This window comes from Phaethon lepturus, unplaced genomic scaffold (assembly GCF_000687285.1).
Source record: "Phaethon lepturus isolate BGI_N335 unplaced genomic scaffold, ASM68728v1 scaffold260, whole genome shotgun sequence".
In the NCBI taxonomy this organism is placed as follows: Eukaryota; Metazoa; Chordata; class Aves; order Phaethontiformes; family Phaethontidae; genus Phaethon; species Phaethon lepturus.
In genome coordinates this window covers 23,488-37,912 of record NW_010509600.1, presented here as the reverse complement: position 1 = coordinate 37,912, position 14,425 = coordinate 23,488, and the positions used below count along the sequence as shown (strand labels likewise).

At 33.4% G+C, this 14,425-nt stretch overlaps 1 protein-coding gene across 1 annotated transcript in view; it reads left to right on the top strand.

Moving 5' to 3' along the window:
* Positions 1 to 14,425, top strand: part of LOC104616383 (sodium channel protein type 1 subunit alpha) — a gene marked incomplete at its 5' end in the record, with an annotated part of 38,772 nt that overhangs the window by 4,229 nt on the left and 20,118 nt on the right. The window contains 4 exons of the mRNA XM_010281747.1: positions 802 to 919; positions 2,378 to 2,532; positions 5,258 to 5,431; positions 7,980 to 8,102. Coding sequence (XP_010280049.1) covers positions 802 to 919; positions 2,378 to 2,532; positions 5,258 to 5,431; positions 7,980 to 8,102 — 570 coding nt within the window. The remainder of the gene's footprint in view (positions 1 to 801; positions 920 to 2,377; positions 2,533 to 5,257; positions 5,432 to 7,979; positions 8,103 to 14,425) is intronic.

Genomic DNA, 14,425 nt, shown 5'->3' with positions numbered 1-14,425 from the left:
GCTGAACCTATATTGGATTTATTCCATTATTTTGTTTACCTCTACATCCTTAGATATGTTTGCCTCACAATTTTTTACCCAATCTTTAGCCTTGATCCTAACCAGCTAGATTGCAACAAGGTCACAGCTGCATGTTACAATGGTTTGAGAATTTTTAGAATGAGGATTAGCTTAAGTGCATTCAGTTTTTTAAAGTTTGGTTTACACCTTTATGCTCATCATGTTACTGAAAATTTGATTAGGTTATAAATCACATTCTGATGTTTTATGGGCCATCTTTAATTTACCTCAGCCTGCTTCACTCTGAGCTAGACTTTCAGCAATTCTAAAGTATAGCCTTCTCTGCTGATCAGTACTTTTTCCGCTCATTCCTCTGAGCTCCCACCTCATTTATATAGTTATATTTAGGCTCTTACCTGCTTTTCAGTAGACACTACAGATTTCTGCATATGTATTTAAGCTTCATTATTTCTATGTAGGTCAAGAGATCATTGCCACTAATGGCTAGTTGTCGTCATAAATCTTTGCAGACTTAGAATCATCATCCATTTTTCAGTTTAAATCATAATTTTGCTTAAAGACTTATCTATCACAGATACACCTTCTATTTAAAGGATCCATACAATGCAGAAGGAAAACCAAAGATTGTACAAATTTCACGTTTATCAGCAATTTACTTATGTTGAATATGAGAAGATTCAAAAACATGGCAGAATTATTTACTTATTCTGAAAACAATTAATATTTTCCTTAAAAATATTTACTGTGCATTTATGATGCTTTTTTTTTTTTACTTTGCAGAAGTTAAATTTGTCTAGTTCATCTGAAGGTAGCACAGTTGATATCGGACTTCCTGCAGAAGAGCAACCAGAAGCTGAACCTGAAGAAGCCCAAGAGCCAGAGGCCTGCTTCACAGAAGGTGTTTGGAACAAAAATACTAGCAATACTTATTCATGAAATATGGAATAATTGTCTATTTAAACTAACTATTAATATTTTTATTTAATTACTCCTTTGCTAATGTTTAAACTATGATTATTAGTGGCAGTACTTTTAGGCTATAATTTTCCATATGAATACTGATATGACGATTACACTATATATCTGATAAACAATTAAGAAAATATTTTATCAGAAATTTATCATCTTTTTAAAATAAGAAAAATATATTACTGAAAGATTTATTTTAGTATGAACTACTGTACTTTCTGAGTTTAGTTACGGTCTCACAGATAATAAAATAACACACTATTTTTATACCACTCTTCATAGATATCTATCAAAGTGCTTTATACAGCTGTTGAGTGGTAAATAAAAACTGCACCTAGATGGTCTTATGCAAAAAGCTAAATGAACCTTCCACAAATTGGCAAAAAAAGAAGCAAGAGCCTCTGAGTGCCACTGGGGACAAGAACTGTCTCACCTGGTGGACTCATTCATCTTTCATGCTTCCTCCTATTGGCCCTTTTACATAACTCAATAAAACAAGAATTTGGTCATAAACTTTATTTGCAAAGGTATTTCCTTGTGAGAAATCTTATGGATATGTGCATGTGAAGGAGGTGGGGAAAGGAACAGATTTAAAACAGTAATGTAAGGATGCAAATGTCATTTTTGGTATCTGTAAGCAAAAGGTAGATCTAGACTTTAGAAAATATATGCTATAGTCAGTGCTGGTGTTGAGTTACGGACATGGTAACAGACATTTCTTTAGAAATTTACACTAAACTAGTAAGAAGTAGTACTTTAATAGACTTGTATTTGGCAAATACCATTATTGATTACTAGTATTATTCTACCTAAATGGAAGAAGAAACAAAATCAAGTCAGCAGCTAAATCATAAAAGCTTAAATAAATTAAGGGCACAAGTTAGAAAAGTTAGCTAGTACTGAAAATCTCAGAACTCAGATAGCAAGCTTAGAATTTTTTCATACAATAAATGCAACATTGTCTGACATTAGTATTCCGAACAAAAGAAAGTATAATTTAATAACACTTGCCTATATCTTACTATATAACTATATTACATCACCTACTATACATTTGGATAAGTTTGTAGATTTTTACTCATACTTTGTATTTTGTAATTTGGCTTCATGTTCCATGGACTTTTATCTTTTTGTGTGCACTGTACTGAGTGCTTAATTCTTGATAAATGAGAAATACTTTCTTCTCACTTGTTCATTTAATTGTAAATTCCAATTGTCTCAGTGTCAATTTTTTTGCTTTGGAGAAAAGGAAGCTAATCTAGATGAAAAACTATTGGTTTTTTACTAAATAGCACAGCTTCTGGAAAGGTAGCATTGTATCATTAACAGAATGCATAATCAAATTACTGTAATTTTTTTTTTTCTCAATACATACACTGTTTGAAAGGCTGTGTACGAAGGTTCAAGTGCTGTCAAGTAAGTATAGAAGAAGGGAGAGGAAAGCAGTGGTGGAACCTTAGAAAAACTTGCTTCAAGATTGTTGAACACAACTGGTTTGAGACTTTCATTGTCTTTATGATTCTCCTCAGTAGTGGAGCTCTGGTAAGTAAAACATGAACAGAGTGTTACGGTGTTGTCAAAAATCTTCTTAAAAGTTGCCTCTTTGAATATTGTTTGAACCTTGCTTTCTCCACCAGAAAGAACACACAATTCCATGTCTTCAAATGGCAGGACTAAATTTTAGTCAGGCCTTTGAAAGAATAGGTAGAAAAAGTCTCTTCTCGGCAATATGTTGAAAAAAGAAGAGACATATTTGATTAGAGAGGTCTTAAATCGTTTGCTGAAAATTATAATTATATGCCTGAAGCAGGGAGAGGGACAACATGCAAACAAGAGAACATATTTAAATTTATTATTTGCGCTTGCTCACTAGTTTTATTCAGGGAAAAGTACTTCCACTGCTGAAAAAAAATGCTTGGAAGTAACTGTGATGGCATAAACAACTCACAATACCTTGCAAGAGCCAGAGCTGCCTTATAGAGTCTTATAAATGTTATATGCTAGAACAATAAGAAAGATGAAAACAGTGCGTTTGTAATTATTCCCCTCTAAGAATATGAATTTATTAATTATGCTTCTAATTCAGCTTCTACAGATTCATACACATGTAGACTAAAGGGATATCTGTCAAAACATGAATTTGCCAATCATCAGGCTGTAAGCTTAATAAGCATGGGAGGCCAGAATAAAGAGAAGCCAAGCACAACATACATCTATAACAGTAAAAGAAACAAAACATACCAATAATATATTATTTCACAAATACAAATAATAGCGAAGAATACAGAAATTGGAGACGAACTGTTAAATAAAGCTGAGCCTTGACATACTGAGCTGAAGTTTCTTAGGCAAACTAGTTGCCCTGAGATAACATAGAGTATATCTAGCATCTGCCCTGGTAGATTCAATTGCCCTTCCGTAAGTTACTTAAGTTCCTACATCATAAAAAAAAATTGCACTGCAAAATTATATTATAAACTGTTTAGGACCACTCCCAACAATTTAAAATACTGTTAATGGTTAGCAGTTTATAATTATACCTATCATTAGTTGTGGTTAAATCTGTAAGAATCATTCTTTGGGGTGGTCTATTATCAACATAACCATCAAATAAGCAACACTTACTCCACACCATGTGACACCTTCCCTGTGATTTAAAACCTACTGAAATAAAACTATTGGATTTTGGGTGATGCTACCAAACGGAGAAAACCTTTAGTGACAAGAATGTAAATGAGAGAAAAGTGCTGGCAGGAGATGTGATAAAGGTGAATTCCCATCATTATATTTTGAGAAAGTTCGAAACAAGATCCCACAGTGTTAGCATCTCATGCTTGTGAACCTAAGGTGTATTTTATCCAGAGAACACACAGCACATTTGTGAAACTGCTTCAGAGATCAGAGATTAGCCCAAGACTCTGGAGATGGGAGACCCTGCTCTGCCCTCAACTTCCTCTGTGATAGTGAAAAGGTCTCTTTGGACCTGCCAGTACTGTATCCCACCCTATGGCCACACTCCAGACAGTCCCACTGTCATTACAGCCAGGAAATCTGGCAGGCACAGGCACACCGCAGGCTGCCTGCAAACCCCTATCTTAGAGGCGTTCAGGCAGGGAGCACACACAATTCTAGCTGCCAAGAGCACTGCTAGCTTAGCCTCTGGCGTACTCTCATTTATAAAAAAGAAATGGTATGTGGTGGCTCTGTTAACGATTACATATTACTGTCAGGTATCATAGTGCCTGATCTAAGTGTCCAAAATTACTGATAGACAGATGTTAATTCGATGATTGATAGACAAACACTAATCATTTTAAATAACAGATGTAGAGTGATTCAAAAGCAGGATGGGTAAAAATGAATGTTAGTATCAATAAATCAATAAAATATCAATAAATACCCTAATTTTTGCAAGCTAACAGATCATTCCAGTTCTTTCAATCCAATAAAACAAATTGTTATTCATAATAAGTAATAGCATAATTAAAATGTTACAGCAATTAAAGGAAATATTTCTTGGAGGATAGGAGGAATGTCTGAAAAACAGAAGCTATATGCTTTTTCAACTGTCTACAAATGAAAACACACAAAAAGTGTAAATAACATTGCAAGGATCTCAGAAATTTTATGTATCTCATAATCTCATATTCCTGTGAACAAAACAGTAAAGCAGGTATTTGATTTAGATAAATATTTTTTTAAGAAAGGAAGAACTTGTTTTATGACTTATTACTTAAATTTTTCAAAAAGCAACAGGACTTAAAAACATAAGATAAACTGTATTGTCATTGTCCTGAAAACTTTACAGCTATGGCCTCAGATTTGGAAATGGATCTACCTATGTACAAAATGAATGATCGCAGTATAATTTGGTTTAGGCATACCACTCTGCAGAATCAGTGCTCTTTGTGAGTACTGCAAATGATCTGAGAATTCAGATTCACCATCATTTTCATTATTCACATTCATCATTATTCACCATCATAAATAAATAAATAAATAAAAATCTCTGGCCAGTGAAGTGGTTGCTATGTAATATCTGCTTCTCCCTCTGCAACCTGGAAAATACAATTCCATAGGGGAAAAACAGGTATATATTGAGTTAGCAGAAGAGGAGATCTCAGATAGAAGTGACACTCCCATGCCTTTTCTTGAAGTAAGATTGTTTCCTTTTTTTGTTGCTCCCCTCTTCTTTTTTTTTTTGTTACAACATGATGTCCAATAACAAAAGGGAACAACAAATATCTTTGAATTTGTTCACCCATAGGCTTTTGAAGACATATATATTGAGCAGCGCAAAACTATCAAGACCATGCTGGAATATGCTGACAAGGTCTTCACTTACATCTTCATTCTGGAAATGCTGCTGAAGTGGGTGGCCTATGGCTATCAAACATACTTTACTAATGCCTGGTGCTGGCTGGACTTCCTGATTGTCGATGTATGTAGTATATTTCCTAGGTGTTACTTTTATATTTGCCTGATTTTTTTTTTAATTACTTGCTCTAGCTTACTTTTCAATTTAAAAAGTAAGGTAGATGGAAAAAATGCTGTATTTCTCTGTCTTTCACTTTAAACTTACAACACTGCCTTCCTATATCCCAGAGTTAAGAAAGACTGGAAGTTCTCCTGATAACAAAAGAACCTCATATGGTAGCCCCACATGCAGTTAAAGGGTTTATCGCAGCACTGTTGTTGAACAAGGTAGTGGTGTCCTCTATTCTGCCCCTGGCAGCTCATTCCCACCTTCAGACCCACCTTGCCCCCTGCTGCAGTCACAGTCGCATCCAGCATTTAGATGGGTGTCTGGTCCACCAGACTTCAGATGCTCATCTGGATTAAAACTCCTCTGACATGATGTCCACAAATTTCAGCATATGGCTGAATTAGGGTTTTACAAGGAATGCAATATGTGTCTGTAGCATTGGTGCTGTGGCTTACTGAGTATTAAAACTCCAATATTACCGAAATGGCAATCTTCACAGCTGTGTTTGAAATCAGGCTCAACAATCTTCCCTTCAAGAGTTATCTAATAGTTACAACTCTACTGTGCTCTGCTGTGAAATGGGGGAGACAATTTCTTGATGTATTAATGCAGTTACGGAGAATTTAAAAAAAGGAATGTCCTAAGTATGCCTCCTTGAGAAAACCTCCAATGTGCAGAAACCCATACTGTTTCTGCAGTCTATGAAGTTCTGTGTGTGAAACTAAAATATTATGTTTTACGTAGTTACAAAACCACAACCAGTCGCTACATTTTTAAGATAGGAATTTCTGGTAAAACTTTCTGGAAAAACAAATATTAAACAAGCTCAATTTTAAAATTAAGATGCACTTTGTCTTGGTTTCAATTACTTAGAAACAGGCACTGAGTAGGTAAAAGGTGAACTTCATAAGCAGTTATTGACCCAAAGAATTGCTAAAAATCCAACAGTTTCTGAGTGTGTTCCCAGCACACAAGGGCTAACCAAAGAGTTTATTTCACTTTGTTTCGTGACTGCTGCCTACAATCTTTTTGATTGGTGTACATTACAGATTACATATATCTAGGATTCAGCTTTATATATACAGCTACAGATAGCCACATTCAAACATAGTACTCATACAAAGAAAGGACCCTCTCTTTGGAAAACACTTTTGCTCTTTAGTATCTAAATTCTTCTCAAAATGGGTACCTATAACAAAAAGCTTGAAGAAGCATGCACGCACTGGTTCCTTTTCTAAACTAATTTTCACTAATATTTGACCTTATTTAAATCATAATACCCCAAACAACCATCTTGTGAATGTGAAAATTTGAATATTACTTTGTGTGAAGGTATAACACATATTCAAGTGTCTGAATAAGCTCGTGATTAAATCCTGGATTTACACACCTGGATATTTTCTTTACTTTGTCTCTAGATTACGGCAGCTTGAAAGCTTGAAAGTTTTCAGCAGTATGATGAATGTGTTGAAGAAAGAAATTCAGGTTTCAGAAGGACCTAGTTTTGTGGGTTGCTAGAGCTGAGGATTGACAAGTACAGAAAAGCTATTAACTTTTAAAAGCCGAAGATTTCACATAGAATGCTTGTTTTTAAATATTGTTCATAAAGAGCACTGTCCTACAGTGCTCTCTACCCGATGGATTGTTCCTTATAATGAAAGAGTATATGAGATCATTGTGCTATTTTTGGCCCGATAAATAAATAGGCAAGGGATTAGAACAGGGTAATTAATGAGCATTTAGGGGAAGTGGGAAGAAAACAGAAGGTATTATTTTGGACAGCAGCCATAGAAAATGTAGAGAATATGGTATTTCTCACTGAGGTAATGTAGGGACTCAGAGTACATAAACGCCTGTGGACATGAGACTTTATTACATCTGCTGACCCTGGAACTGTTCATATAAGGTCTTTAAAAAACAGCATAATCCAGGTTAATGTCAGCCTGTAGAGCACATAAATTCAGCAGTCAGGCAAAAGGACTAATCAGTGTAACTGAATATAGAAAAATTAATCCTTTCTACCGATTTCCAGAAAAGCAATGTTGCTCTGTGACCCATCTGTTAATTCAAAACAGGCTCCAGTCATGCCCTTTCAGTTGTGGGCAATCAAATGGGCATTATCAGCTATAATTACTGATCCCAACAGCATTGTAAGCCAAAGAAAAATTGAGAACAATACCTAAATTGGTAAAAAGAAGAGAGTAATTTAATTTGCTTTTTTGTGGTTTTAAATGCCCTTAAATTACTAGCAAAATATGAAATTCAGAAGTATTAGTGTTTCTAGATATTGTTACCTTATGATATTTTTGTTTGTTTATTCACCTATCCTACTCTTTATTCATATTAATTCTTTTTTTTTTTTTTTTTTTCATTTAAAAGACTTCCTATTCCTGGAGAAAGTGGTCCAAAATTATATTCTTCTAAAGAAGTTTATATCTCACATCTATGGTATGTAAAGTAGTATGTACAATATAATAATTTTTACTTTCCTGTTTTCATATAGGTCTCTTTGGTTAGCTTAACAGCAAATGCATTGGGTTACTCTGAACTTGGTGCCATTAAGTCCCTTAGGACACTAAGAGCTTTGAGACCTCTAAGAGCTTTGTCACGATTTGAAGGCATGAGGGTAAGACAACACGAAAGAATCTGAAACTATGCATGCATAGAAAGAATCCATGCATGCAGAATAAGGAATGACAAGTCCATGCAGAAAGGCTGCACTATCTTTTTATCTATTGCATATCTTTTACTAACAGATAAGCAAAAAGCTTCATCAATTCACCTAAATCCATATGCAGTATCACATAGAAGTTATATTCATTAAGGTTACTTTACTTTCTAGCCAATCTCAGGAGTTTTCCTGGTTATTTGAAATTACGAGCTATGAACTCTCTTACTAGATGCTTAATAATGAATAAAATGTAGCAAGATTTTATTAATTTTTACTGATAAACATATCACAATATTTATACAGGAATCTAATTTAGCATTAGTTAATAATTATATTTTCTGTTACCAGTTGAAATCCTTTATTTTTCTTCATATTTGATAAACCACCTTTGGTCGAATCACACTGAATTTTACTAGATGGTACTACAGATATATTCATACCCACTAGTGGTTTAAATCTATTTCTGAGCTTGGCTGACTTTAAAAACAAATCAAGTTATTTGATTTCTCTGTGAAATTACTCTTTTTGTAAGGTAAATACTCTTCTTATTTCAACAAATCTCTATTCAATATTCAATACAACGTAAGGTTATTTCTTAGTTATTCTGAGCAACTCAGAGGCCCTGCTTACTATTCATCTCACTCAAGAAAGCATTTTAATTATTTTTTCATTTGTTTATACCTTCCGTTCCTTAAAGCCACTGAATACAAACTAACTCTATATGCATGTCATGGAAATATGTTTTAAGAGAATGTTTTTTGCTACTTCATGGAAACATAAGAGGAAACAATGCACTAATGAATTTCAAATCAATTATAATCAAGTCAATCAAATCAAATTGAGGCTTAGAATACTGTTGCTTAAATTGTATTCATCAGGCTACATATCTCTACTTCAGAATGCATCAGAAAAAAATATTGCAAACCAATGATTACTAGATTAATAAATTTCAGTTTCATATAACCAAATTACTTTTAACAGTTTTCTCATCATTTGAAATTTATTAATTGATATTCAGCAGAGTAAGAGCTGGTCAAGTACTACAGAATGTACGAATTTTCATTTAAGTTTGGAATGACTATTTGATTCAGCCATTTTCTCTTTGTCTTTCTTTGTAGTTACTGTTCATGAATATTCAGATAAATGTGGTTTTCTGCAGAGTAATGTCACTTTATTTTTTTTAATAATGTTCTGGTCAGCTGCAGGAGAACTGGGAGACCAGTATAGAAGTTTCACTGGGACAAGAAATGCAGCTCTTTAGATGACGTTGGAAAAAACAGATAATTTCTAGGAAGATAATGTCAAAATTGATTGCCAAATGTTTTCTTCCATTTTTCTGTATCCTTACATGATTGCCTTAGTAAATTTACCACTTAAAGGATTTAGGATATTCATGCTCAAAGAAAAGTTCCTGTTATTTGAAATCTATTTACTGCTTTCCCTTATCTCTCAGTGAATAACTATGAATCTATGCCAGAAGCCCCATCATATGACAGAATGTCAGACACACAACATGAATAATTCATGAGTAACTTACTGTGGAGGAATCACCAACAAGCCTGGAAGAGCAAAAAAGGTTTCAGCTCTGTCCTCCAATATTAACAATAATCAGTGAAGTACCTGATTCCAGTCACTTAGCAAATTTGACTGGCCAACTGGTATAGGCCTTATCTTTAGTATTTGTTGCATGTACTTCTGAAAATGGTTATTCCAAAGCACTTGGCAAGTTTTAACAACATCTCGTTGACAGATGGTAGCATTACTTTATGAGTGACTCACGAACAGTAAAAAGATTCACGTAACAAATAACTGACCAGCTTATGATAACACTATAGTCAAATTACAGTCTTCTCAGAAACTGAGTTCATTTCATAAAAATCCATAAAAGCAGATTCTTTTATCTGCCAACAGAAAGTAAAAATAAATCAACCCTCTTTGCTTTCTTATATTGCCTATACCTACGCTGAGCTGTGACAAAACAAGCTGAGTTTTTATTCAGCATGTATTTATAATTTTAATTTTTACCCCATGTTCAAAACTGTGAAAGTTTTGCATTGGAAATATAAGAGATCATATGTATCCCACAAAAGTCCCTGTATGTAAAAAGCTCTGCATCATTTTGTAAAACAATCTGTTAAGTTTTCAGCTGCTTTAAATCAATCTTTTTCTTAAATAAGTTTACCATTCTGGTAATCAGGAGAATACAGCATTCTACATAGTCAGTAAATACTAATAACTATTCTGTTATCCCTAAATATAAAACAGACTTCACATTTTAAGTGGTATTCTTATAAGTTTACTGTTATACTCTGTAGTTACAACTTAATTCTATAATTATGTTGTTTCATAAAAAAGATAAATTCTCTTTCCAAAGTGAATATAAGGTAGATGAATCACTTGCAACAAAATAGGGTACAAGTGGTCCATAGTCTGTGTTTTCCTTGAGCACAGAAGCGAATTTTGCCATATTAGAGGCATTTAAAATATCTGTTGGTACACTGAATTCTGAGAAATTTTAATACTTTCTACAGTGAATCTCAAAACCAACTCCACCCAGATGCTGGAAGGCAAAGTAAAGAATTGCTTTAATTTAATTTAAATTTCTGTCTTATGGTTTATATTCTCATCTCAATTAGTGTACATACTGAGCAGTCTGCAAACTGAGATTTGAATATACCCATTGCTTTTTGTTTAGCTTTTTAGTACTTGCAATATAATGCTTTTGCGCTAGTTCTGAATTGGTATGCTACTTGTAAATGTAGAATACTAAGTATACATTGCTTTGCTGATTTAGAGAATTAAGTGACAATAAAGCATGCATTTGTGTCTAATTTCACAAAATAAAGCATGTCATGCCGTGCTTGATTTATTAGAGAAATAGTAGAAGGCAGCAAACAATCTGAAATCCACTTGCACTTTCAGTTTTGCATGCCTTATGCATATTTCTGGCTGATGGCTTTAAACATTTACTGTATTTCAAATTTCCAGTCCAATTTCATAACTTGTAAAACTAAATTAGAGTATTTGATGTCTTAACTATCCTCTAAAATTCAACGCCTATTCTTAGATTCCCTTACCAGGAAAGCGATAATGAGGCATTTTCAAGAGTAATCCAAACTTCATTAGTAAGAAAGAAACATTTCTCATATGATTGAGTTATAAAACATAACATCAAGTGTCTGTCATTACAGATTCACAACGAATAACAGGCCATATATTTCTGTTTTATGTAGGATAACCTTTCTTCAGCTTGGATGGGGTGGACCAGTGGTTCCTCCCCTTATCTGTATTATGGGTACAGTATTTCCCCCTTTTCTACCCTTAATGATTACAGTGTGACTAATCACTACATGGTGTATTTAGGGTTAGAAGGAGAGACAATCTTATTTGAGAATCCCAGTAGGAGCACAAATAGATTATATATGTTCACCCTACACCCCCTTCTTAGTTGCTTTAAATCTTTGGAAATAATCCTTTGACTTCTCTGATGTTACAGAAATAACAAGATAACTTTTGAGAAAATCGGTTGTTATTTAGTTATCTGAGTTCTTTTTGCAGGAGAACGGTACCTCAGCTATTTTTAGATTTTCAGATGCTTTTTTAACTGAGATAAAAAATGGCTTTCTTTAAAAACCTGAATCTGGCTTTTGCATTGTTTTGGAAAGGTCTCTGTTTTACTCTGTTACTCAATTTATATCTACATACATTCAAAAATATCCCATAGAAAGTTTTGAATGTTATTTGTAGTACATTAAGCACACAACAAAGCACTATGATCTGAATAGTCACAACTATAGGTATTTATATAATTGCAGTTTAAATTTTTGCATAATTTTTAAACCCCTATATGTTACATTAAATAAATCACTCCAAATGTATATAGATAATACAAGACATCATAAAACACATACAATCCTTTCTTGGAATCTGAGTTCAGTCTTCTTTGGCCTGTGTTGGAAACTAATTTTTGTAATTTTTATAAAATGCCAATAACAGTATTATTTTTATAGTATCTTTCTTGGAGTTTACAAATGTCCTGCAGGAGACATGTCAGTGATATAAAAATTTTGCAGTCACTATCAGATCCTTAGAAAAATCTGGTTCTTAGACTACAACCCTTGCAAGCAACCAACTGTATAGGAGGTATCACAGTGCAGAGGTTTCTGTAGCTTCAGTGTAAATAATGTATCAACATAAACAGCAGTCACTGTGAATTCAGCATCTTCTCTCATAGTTAAGAATTATGTATTCACCCTCAAGAAAGTGTAATCACTATCTTCTGCAAATTTCTCTTAAATATAGAGGAATATATTTTATTGATCAAAAGATTATGCACTTTGAAGGAATTTTTGAGGACTGCAATTTTATTCATTACCTTTGAGTTTGAAGGAAAGTCTATTTGAAGTGTTAGGTCTCCTGAAAGACAATTAAAAAATTTACAAACTTCAGTGTAAGAAGACTCTCTGTAGATGTTCATAGATCATACAGGAAATACCTTAGTATTTTGAGATTTTTCTTAGGCTGTAATTCTACAATTAGAAGATAATATTTGAAGGAGTTTCTGTTATAATTGAAACTGATATGATTTTTGTCTGAATTTGTGTTTGTTGTATCTTGAAGAAAATCCTTACTTTTACAATCAAAATTTAATGAAATTTGAATGAGATACATAATATAGCTTACATTTTAATTTAAAATGTTAAAGAACACATAAAGGTCAATAACATGTCATTTATGCAACAGGAAGAGCAAAAAGTTATTTTTTTTCACTGCATCCAGTGAAATTCTAAGATATTGTTCCCACACCAAATAAGTACTCTGTTTTCCTGCTCGTGTGTATTTACAGTATTTACCAGGTCATCTCAAATGCAGCCAAACTATTTATTGCTTGGGAGATAATTACGGTATTTCATCATACAGTATGTTAAATTATATCTTTTCTTCTATGTTGTCTTCAAAAGTATTTTGTTATATACTTGATTTCTGGTGAGAAACAGAATCAAATCTGCTCCACGAACTCCAGTATTTTGTTAAATCCAACAGCGTAGCTTGCTTTTAATAGACTGTCACATGAATGAGAAATGCTTCTGTTGCTACTTTAACAAAGTTAAATTTTCTTATAAAAGCTAGGACAGAACTGCAGAATCATTGAGGTTAGAAGAGACCTCCTGAGATCATGTAGTTGAACCTCCCTGCTAACAGTTCTAACATTCCAAGATATAAACTCACCACTCAATAGCATGAAATTTTTCCAGCACAAAGTGTTATAAAAATAGTTTGTGCATTAAGTGTTTGAGAAAGTATTTTGCTTTCTTTGAAGAAAAATTCTCTATCATCAGAAGCATTCTTCAGTCAGCCGCACTTGTACAGTAACAACTGGGGAAAAGTTGAAAAAACTGCAGTTGTTAAGGGAGTGATTTTTTTTTCTTCTGAGATCTTCTATCTCTTGCTTCAACTTTATTTGTTCATTCCTATTAAGATTAAGATTTACTTGTATCTCCTTGTCAGGTCTCTCTGATTCTTTCCTTCTGCCTGTCTTCTCTTTGCATACACTCAGTTATGTTCATATTTTTCTTTACAACTACTGCTTTAAATGGTAGTTTTCTGACAATCTTCACCCTTTATTCCTAATACAGTCTTCATTTTATTCAAAAATTGAAAACCTTGTCATAAATCTTATCATAAGTACTCAATTTTTGTCAATTGTTTCACATATGAGGTGCTTCTCATGCCGGTTCTAACACTGAAAAAATGCATTAATTTCTTTCATGAAACAAACTTTTGTGCTTTTTTCTTGATTTAAATAATTTTCTAGTCTCACTATCATAATTTACCTTTTCATACTTTCTTTTTGCTACATTGTAGTGATCTTGAATTAAGGATAAGCATTAGTTTGCTAGAGCAAGATTTGAGTTTTATTTCTTTGCTTCTAACTTTTCTAAACATTTTTCTAAGTGTTATTTAATTCTGAGCTTAGATAATCATAGGTCATGTAGTTAAGAACAAATTATATGTACGTATATGGCATTAGGGCAAACTGTGTGGCAAAGATGGCAATATTCTAGTTCTTTCACTATGCACTTTTTAAAGGCAGAAGCCATAAGATACCTCTAATTTTGGTTGGAAGATAGAGAAAAGACAAAGCCAGACTCTTCTCAGATGTGCACAGTGATGGCAAGAGGCAACAGACACAAGCTGGGTTATAGGAAAGTCTTATTTTATATAAGAGTTTTTGGTGAGGTTTCTGTTCTTTTTGAGGTTTTTTGGGGGGTGATATT